Here is an 8702-nt window from a genome sequence, read left to right on the forward strand (position 1 = left end):
GGGCCGCCAGTCCGCTGCTCGCCTGTTCTTACTTCCGGGAGGCGGGGCCTGGGCGTGTTCGGGGGCGGGGTGAGGCCGGGCGTCACTGTTGACTGGGGAGAGAGGCGGAGCCTGCGGCGCTGCAGGGCGGGGCCGGACGTCGTTGTTGGCGAGGAAAGAGGCGGGGCCTGCGCCGCTGCGGGGCGGGGCCGGGCGTCGTTGTTGGCGGGGAAAGAGGCGGGGCCTGAGCCGCTGCGGGGCGGGGGCGGGACCGGGCGTCGCTGAGGGGCGGGGGGAGGGGCGGGGCCTGCGCCGCTGCGGGGCGGAGGCAGGACCGGGCGTCGCTGCGGGGCGGGCCGGCGCATGTTTACGTCCCGCCGGGCGCGCCGCGTCGCCGCCTGAGGTTGTCCGGCCGGGGTCCGAGCTTCTCGCACCATGGACACCAGCGACCTGTTCGCCAGCTGCAGGAAAGGGGACGTGGGCCGCGTGCGGTGAGGACCCGCGGTCCCGGGAGGGCGCAGGGGGAGTGCCCCGGCCGGCGGGCGTGCAGCGGCTCTCAGCTCCCACCCGCGGAGCGCGGGGGCGGATTCGCAGCCCGAGGGCTCCCTGGAGGAGGGCACCCTGCCACCCAGTAGCGCCGGATGCGGACCCCGGGGCAGGCTGGGACCCCCTACGTGGCTCCTTTCTCGTACCTGACGCTGCGGACCGGACCGTGGTCCCCCGGGAGGCAGAGGCTCCCCGTGCAGCTCGCGCCAGCTCCAGGGGCCGGACGGGGAGGCCAGGGGCGCCCCGTTGGGACCCGGGCACCCCTCTTCCTTGGTCCTCCCTCGCCCGGGACTTCTGTCACCCCCTCCCCCGGCTGATCCCAGGCTGTGGCACTCTGGCAAAGCCTCGCGGGGCCCTCCCCGACTTCAGGTGGCACCCAGGAGTTGGTGGATAAGCGCGGAGCTGAGTGAACTCAGCCTTCCCGGTCTCTCCCAGTCTCCGGGCTGCCTGTCCGCCCAGAGCTGGCGCATCACCCCCTCTCTCACTTTCTCTCCCGGGTCACCTACCATGTTCCACGTGTGCCCTTTTAGATCGGCGCCCCTGTCCCTGTCCCTGATGCCTGAGCTGCGTCGTTCCCCCTGCCCCTAGCAGAACCAGCCTACTGCCCCCCAAAGCCGGAGGGCTCTGGCTGAAATAGGGGCCCCCTCACCTCTCTCCCAAGTGCAGGAAGCTCCGCGTCCCATCCTTCTCCCCTCCCGGGCCTGGCCTCTGCACCCGCAGCCCAGGATTCCCCGCCACACTTGATGCTTAGTGTCCGGCTCTTCTTGTCTACTTGTCCTCCAAAGCCTTCCTCCCTCTGGTCTGCCCTGGTCTAGGGGAGGCTCCCCCAGCTCAAAAGCAGGTTTTCAGCCTCCTTCCCCAGACTATGACCGTTCTGACCCCGACTCTGACCTTCCTACCAGGTACCTGCTAGAGCAGCGAGACGTGGAGGTAAACGTTCGCGACAAGTGGGACAGCACCCCCTTGTGAGTGCCAGGCTGGTGGGGTGGTCTGGATGGGCATGGCGGGCCCCTGCGCCTCTGGCCGCTGCATTCCCATCCTTCCTCCCCTCAGATACTATGCCTGCCTCTGTGGGCATGAAGAGTTGGTCCTCTACCTTCTGGCCAACGGTGAGAGAAGGAGCCCGCCAGGGACATGTAACTATCGCTTATGAACCTGTGCGTTGTCCTTGGGCCCCACTAGAGTGTAAATTCAATGGGCTCAGGGGCCTGTTTGGGGGGGGGGGGCTGTGTCCTTTATGGCTAGCCACAGAGTTGTGGGTACAGTCTATACTGCAGATCTGGGTGTATATGTCTACCTGCCTTGCCCGGTACCTTGCAGGGAAGATACTGCGGTCAGAGTGGACCCAGGGTAACTTGGGAAGGGGGCGTCAGGGCTTATGAGTTGTACAGGTGGAGAGGTAAGCAGGAGGGGCGGGAGATTCAGATTTCCGTCAGGCTCCAACCCACTGATAGCCGAGCCCTGCTGCCCTAGGAGCTCGCTGCGAGGCCAATACCTTTGATGGCGAGCGCTGCCTCTACGGGGCACTGAGCGACCCCATCCGCCGGGCTCTGCGGGATTACAAGCAGGTCACGGCCTCCTGCAGGCGCCGGGATTACTATGATGACTTCTTGCAGAGGTGAGCTGGGCCCTGGGCGCCAGGTGATGCGCAGAGGGCGGGGCTTGCATGCGCTGGGCATGCGCAGTGGGGTGCACACTGGGCTAGGTGCCATGATCTGAGCCGTCCAGTGAGTGTCGCTGTTGCCCGGTGTCCGCAGGCTCCTGGAGCAGGGCATCCACAGTGACGTGGTCTTCGTGATTCACGGAAAGTCCTTCCGCGCGCATCGCTGCGTCCTGGGGGCGCGCAGTGCCTACTTCGCCAACATGCTGGACACCAAGTGGAAGGGCCGGAGCGTCGTGGCGCTGCGGCATCCGCTGGTGCGCCCCGTCGAGGGGGGCGGGGCTCAGGGGCGCTGACGGGCCCGGGAACGGCTGCGCATGCGCTGATCGCTGATCAGCTGCCCTTGACCGTCCTGCCCCGCGGTCCTTGTGTCCCACAGATCAACCCGGTGGCGTTCGGAGCCCTGCTGCAGTACCTGTACACAGGTGACTCCATGCTCAGGTGCGGTGGGCGGGGCGAGGGCCACCTCGCTGGACAGCCAGGTGACCTTGGACCTCTAGGCTCTCGTCCCTGCCACGGTGCCTTCTCGGGTGGGGCGTGGGCAGCGGCCTGGCCTGCCCGCTGGGCCACCTGTGGCTGTCCCCTCCCCTCGGTCCCACGCCAGGCCACCATTAGGATGCTCCTTTGGGGCACGGGATGTCCCCGAGGGTCCCTCCAGGCCCTGATCGGTCCGCCCCGCGCCCAGGCCGCTTGGACATCGGAGTGGAGCACGTCAGCGACTGCGAGCGCCTGGCCAAGCAGTGCCAGCTGTGGGACCTGCTGGGCGACCTGGAGGCCAAGTGCGAGAAGGTGTCGGAATTCGGTGCGTCGGGGGCTCTGGGCGGGCGCAGGGCGCAGGGCTCCGGGTGGCGCCGCAGGGTCGGCCTGGCCCTGATGGCGTCTCGCTCCGCAGTGGCCTCCAAGCCCGGCACGTGCGTCAAGGTGTTGACCATCGAGCCCCCGCCCGCCGACCCCCGGCTCCGGGAGGACCTGGCGCTGCTGGCCGACTGCGCGCTGCCCCCCGAGCTGCGGGTGAGCGCGCTGCAGGTGGCCCTGCCCCGCCCCGGGCTCCCCGCCGGGGCCACCCCTGCCCTTCTGAGCGCCGATGGGTCCCTCTCCCGTGTCCCAGGGCGACCTCGGGGAGCTGCCCTTCCCCTGCCCCGACGGCTTCAACAGCTGCCCAGATGTCTGCTTCCGCGTGGCCGGCTGCAGCTTCCTGTGTCACAAGGTACCTGTCCCCGGGTCGCCCGCCCTGCCCTGGCCCCTGCCCCTGTCCGGCCCCCGCTGAGTCCGGCCTCCCCCAGGCCTTCTTCTGCGGCCGCAGTGACTACTTCCGGGCCCTGTTGGAGGACCACTTCCGAGAGAACGAGGAGCCTGCGGCCTCGGGGGACCCCCCGGTTGTCACCCTGCAAGGCATCTCCCCCGAGGTCTTCACGCACGTGCTCTACTACGTGTACAGCGACCGCACCGAGGTGCGCCACGGCCGGGCGACGTCGGGGGAGCGGGGGCGACGTGGGGGGGAAGATACTGCGGTCAGAGTGGACCCCGGGTAACTTGGGAAGGGGCGTCAGAGGGTGACGTCGGGGGAAGACGTGGAGGGGTGACGTCAGGGGAAAGAAGTTGGGGGGAGATGTGGGGGTGCGATGTCGCGGGGCTTCATAGGGGGCTTCATGGGGGTGAGGGGGGTGCTGTGCCTTTTGGACAGAGGGGCCCTGGTGGCTTCCGACCAAGAACGGGAGACAGATTCCGGGCCTTGGGGGCATCGGGTCAACTCCTCACGATCCCCAGTTGCTCCAGCGGATGAGGCGCGTGGGGACTGTAACCCTATGTCCTTAAGGGTCCCGGGCTCTCCTGTCACTTCCTCCCCTGGTGCCTCCCGCTGCCCTCAGTCACCCTGAGGCATCGCCAGCGTGAGGCCTCCCGGTTGGCAGTCCCCCTGGTGGGGTGTTTGAGGGTGTGATGGCCGCTGTCACTGGGCACTCAAAACAGGCCACCTCCAAGGCTGGTTTGACTCTGGATCAGCTGAGCCGGGTGCGCGGCGCCCACTTGTCATCCCAGTGGCTCAGGAGGCTGAGGCAGGAGGATCTCCGGTTGGAGGCCAGCCTCAGCAACTAGTGAGGCCCTAACTCAAAATACAAAGGGGGCTGGGGACGGGGCTCAGTGGTTGAGCACCATTGGGTTCAGTCCCCGGCACCAAAAAAAGAACCCCACACAAGCTCCAAGCTTGTTTCTGGTTAGGATCTGAGGAGAGTGTCCCAGGGCAGGTGGCTTGCTGGGGACCCAGATTGACTTCTCCCTCTTGCTTTCCTGCCACCCCTAAGGGGACCCCAGACCTTCCTTCTGTAGGTGCCTATTTCAGGCTCTCAAAGCCAGGCAGTCTCTCTCAGCTACTTGGCTCTAGCACAGCAGAAGCCATTGCGTTTCCAGGCTGAGGGCCTGTGTTCCAATAAAACTTTATTTGCACCCACGGCCCCCAGGCTGAGGCTCACCCACCTGCCCAGGGCGTCACCTTCTGCTTACAGAAGTTGAGCCACAGGCAACTTCCTGATGTCGGAGGAAGAGGAAGATGGGGGCGAGTGGTTTCCTTTCCCAGGAATCACTGAAAGTTGCACCTGTCAGTTCTCACACTCCCCCAGAGATTGCTTAGTGACCACACTTGCCAATGAGGGAGGCTGGGAAACAGTCCCTGTCACTTTAAGAAGGGGAGAAGAAGCCGGGGGCCACCGCACCCGCCTGTCATTCCAGGGGCTCCGGAGGCTGAGGCAGGAGGATTGCAAGATGGAGGCCAGCCTCAGCCATTCAGTGAAGCCCTCAGCAACCTCGTGAGACCCTGTCTCTAAATAAAATATAAAAAGGGCTGGGGACAGGGCTCAGTGGTAGGTTTAGCACCCCTGGGTTCAGTCCCTGGCACCCAAAGGGGTGTGTGAGGCATTCTAGGGGACAGATGGCAATCTCCATTGCAGCACCCAGCTGGAAAGAGCTTTTAGCTGCCTCCTGTCTCCCACAGTCCCAGGCCTGGAGGCCTCTGCTCAGACTCCTTCCCATGCTCAGCCTCTACCTGGCTCCTCGGGCCTCCCTTCCTCCTTCTCTACTTCATTTTTCCTATCCTGCCGCTTGGCCCAGCCCTCTGGCCCTGCCCTGGGGGTATATCCTGAAACTGCCCCCTACTGAAGGAGCTTTTGGCCCCAAGGCCACCTTCTTGACAGCTCACAGCGGGAATTGAGCTCCAAGGCTGGTTTGACACTGGACCAGCCCCCGGGAGCTGTGTGATCTCACCCAAGTTACTTAACTTCTCTGTGTCTCGGTGATCCCCTCTGGAAGCACCTGGGATAATGCCTGCCCTTACTCCCTCAGGTCTTGGGCAAATACGCATGTCACGGCTAGCCAAGCAGGTGGCAGGGTACCTGGCCTGGCACAGGGCCTGCCGCCTGACACTAGTCGGACACCTAGCCTTCCCCTGCCAGGGACAGAGCCCTGGGTTGCTCCCAAGCCCCCCCAGGCAGTTCCTCTGCCCTCACCACCTTACCCGAACAAGCAAACGGGCACAGAGAAGTTAAGTGACCTGCCCAGGGTCACACAGCTAGAAGTAGCACAGTCCACCCAGGTCTGTGCGATTGGGGACTCAGCCAAGACACGTGGTGGGGGGAGGCACCCCTTCAGTTCTCTTCTGTCCCTGTGTCCCCACGGGTGGGGATCTGGGCCAGGCTTAAGAGCCTGAGTGGCCTCTGCTCCCTGGAATGTCCCGCCCTCCCCACGCAGGTCTGAGCGCGGCCACGGGTGACCTGGGGCTGCGCCGTCGCCCCTTCTTTTCCGCAGCTGCCCCCCGAGGCGGCCTATGACGTGCTGAGCGTGGCGGACATGTACCTGCTGCCGGGCCTCAAGAGGCTGTGTGGCCGCAGCCTGGCCCAGCTGCTGGACGAGGACACTGTGGTGGGCGTGTGGCGCGTGGCCAAGCTGTTCCGCCTGGCGCGGCTGGAGGACCAGTGCACGGAGTTCATGGCCAAGGTCATAGAGAAGGTGGGTGGCGAGGGCAAGTGGGCGTGGCGACGTGGTGGCGGGCGGGGAGGTGGGCGTGGTGGCGGGGCGGCGGGCAAGTGGGCGTGGCGACAGGGTGGTGGGCGTGGCGATAGGGAGGTGGGCGTGGCGGCAGGCAGGGGGCAGGGGGAGGTGGGCGTGGTGGTGGGCAGATGGGCGTGACTGGGAAGTGGGCGGGGCGTGGGTAGGTGGGCGTGACTGAGGTAGGCGTGGTGGGCATGACCAGGAGGTGGGCGTGGCAACGGGCATGTGGGTGGGGCTGTGGGCGGGCAGGTGGGCGTGACCAGGAGGTAGGCGTAGCAGCAGGCAGGTGGGCGGGGCAACGGGTAGCTGGGCGTGGTTACAGGCGGGTGGGCGGGGCACCCGGTGTCCACAACCCGCTGAGCCCACGTGTCCTGCAGCTTGTGGAGCGGGAGGACTTCGTGGAGGCCGTGAGGGAGGAGGCCGCGGCCGTGGCCTCCCGGCAGGAGACGGACTCCATCCCCCTGGTGGACGACATCCGCTTCCACGTGGCCAGCACTGTGCAGACCTACAGCGCCATCGAGGAGGCGCAGCAGCGGCTGCGGGCCCTGGAGGACCTGCTGGTGTCTATCGGCTTGGACTGTTGAGGCCAGGCCTGTGACCGGGCAGGCCTCCAGATTGGGCCTCCCTCGGGCACGGGCGTGCGTGTGCGTCTGCGCGTGGAGTCTTCTTGCTCCTTGCACACTGAGAGCAACAGGGTGGGCGGAGGGGGCTCGCTGGCCCACCCAGGACCTGGGGAACCCTGGGGAACCCTGGGGGAGGGTCTCCGTGGCCACAGCCACCACCTTCCCAATGCACAAACCAGCTTCCAGGACCTCGGGCTGGGCACCACTCAGGAAAAGCCGGGGCAGGGGCTCTGGCCTCTCGGGGCCTCCCTCCCCGGCATCCGGCCCTGGCCCAGCCCGGTCCTGGCTTGCTTTGACCCTTCCCGCGTGTGGGGCCGGGCGGGAGGGCCGGGCAGCCTGTGTGGTAATAAAGAGTGGCTTCGCGGCAGGTCCCCAGCCTGTGTCAGAGGACAGTTTGGGGAGAGTGAGGGTGGGGGGCAGCAGAAGTGGGGCCCAATGCAGAGGCTCAAAGCCGACCTGGATGTCTCTGTGGGCCTCAGGTCTCCTCGGCCCTGTCTCTGCCTCCACTTCCGGCCTCCATTGGCCTCTGGCCTCTGACTGTGGTGGGCCTCTTTGGGCCTCCTTCCAGGAGGATCATTTTCCCTCAGCCTAGACCCCATCTCCTCTCCAGAGAGCCCCTTGTGGCCCTTCCTACAAGGACTGCGACATTTTAGTCTGATGGCGAAACATTTCCTGTGCGAAGCCGTCCAGTGCCCCAGGAGGTAGTAGGCCATGGGGAAGGAAATGAAGGAGTCAATATGGCTGAACTTCCTGTGGCCATGGAGCCCTCAGTGAGGCCTCTGAGTCCACGAGGCTACTCAGGATGCACGGTGTGGGGTGAGGGGGCCTGGGGACACAGGACGAGCTGTGGCATTGAGAGGATTTCTGCTTAGTTTCTATAATGTGGATTTTAGGGTTTCAAAATCACATCTGACCCTCATTTAACTTTTTTTTTGGGGGGGTGGGGGGTAGATACTAGGGATTTAATCCAGGGGTGCTGGGGTGCTCTACCACTGAGCCACAACCCCAGCTCACCACCACCACCCCCTTTGTTTGAGGTAGGGTCTCAGTAAATTGCTGAGGCTGGCCTTCAACCTGTGATCCTCCTGCCTCAGCCTCCCCTGTTGTGAGGGTTATAGGTCAGGGCCACCCTGTCTGGTTTCACTGCGCCTTCTATCCCGACTGAAAAGATTTCACAGGAATAAAAATATAAGATATTTATAAAATAAAATAAATACAGAAATAAATCAAGGGGCTGGGGTTGTGGCTCGGTGGTAGAGCACTCGCCGAGCATGCACGAGGCCCTGGGTTTGACCCTCAGCACCACATACATGTAAAATAAAAATATTGTGTCCACCTAAAGCTAAAAAATAAAAATATTAAAAAATCAGTGGAAAAAAAGGCAAATAAAAAACTGAAGAACTAAAGTCTGGCACTAAAATGCAAGGGGGGGCTTCTCAAGAAGGGGATCTGGACCGATCAGAGCAGAGGGGACCAAGACAGTGATGTGCAGGTGGGGCCCATGCAGACAGAGGGTCTGTTGAGACATAAGTGGGCCAGGTGCCATGGCCCACGCCTGTCACCGCAGAGACTCGGGAGGCTGAGACAGGAGGATCGCGAGTTGGAGGCCAGCCTCAGCCACTTAGGGAGGCCCTCAGCAACTCAGCGAGACCCTGTCTCTAAATAAGATCTGAAAGGGTGACTTGAAGTCAACATGAATCAATAAAAGTGTCCCTGGGTTTGGGTACAAGTTGATATCTGGTGTGCCCTGTGATTTTTTTTTCCGCATTCATTTTGATTTTTAAAACTATGAGCTTAAAATATCGCGTCTCTTGATAGCGAAGGTTCTTGATGATGAAGGTGCTTGGTCCTTCCTT

At 63.8% G+C, this 8702-nt stretch overlaps 1 protein-coding gene across 1 annotated transcript; it reads left to right on the forward strand.

Annotated features, from left to right (window-relative positions):
• Positions 1-313: 313 nt before the first annotated feature.
• Positions 314-8252, forward strand: Abtb1 (ankyrin repeat and BTB domain containing 1). The gene is made up of 12 exons (XM_076841078.2): positions 314-470; positions 1428-1490; positions 1579-1634; positions 1999-2143; positions 2283-2442; positions 2565-2610; positions 2871-2987; positions 3078-3196; positions 3294-3392; positions 3469-3636; positions 5981-6181; positions 6601-8252. Exons 1-12 carry the CDS (start codon positions 415-417, stop codon positions 6805-6807), a joined length of 1437 nt encoding a protein of 478 aa, XP_076697193.1. The 5' UTR covers positions 314-414; the 3' UTR covers positions 6808-8252.
• Positions 8253-8702: the final 450 nt, after the last annotated feature.

The sequence above is a fragment of the Callospermophilus lateralis genome, chromosome 20 (assembly GCF_048772815.1).
Source record: "Callospermophilus lateralis isolate mCalLat2 chromosome 20, mCalLat2.hap1, whole genome shotgun sequence".
Lineage (NCBI taxonomy): Eukaryota > Metazoa > Chordata > Mammalia > Rodentia > Sciuridae > Callospermophilus > Callospermophilus lateralis.

Coding starts and splice junctions, on each gene's coding strand:
- Abtb1 (XM_076841078.2), top strand. CDS start 415: ATGGACACCAGCGACCTGTTCGCCAGCTGCAGGAAAGGGGACGTGGGC. Junction 471..1,427: donor GGGGACGTGGGCCGCGTGCG/GTGAGGACCCGC, acceptor CCTTCCTACCAG/GTACCTGCTAGAGCAGCGAG. Junction 2,988..3,077: donor CGAGAAGGTGTCGGAATTCG/GTGCGTCGGGGG, acceptor CTCGCTCCGCAG/TGGCCTCCAAGCCCGGCACG.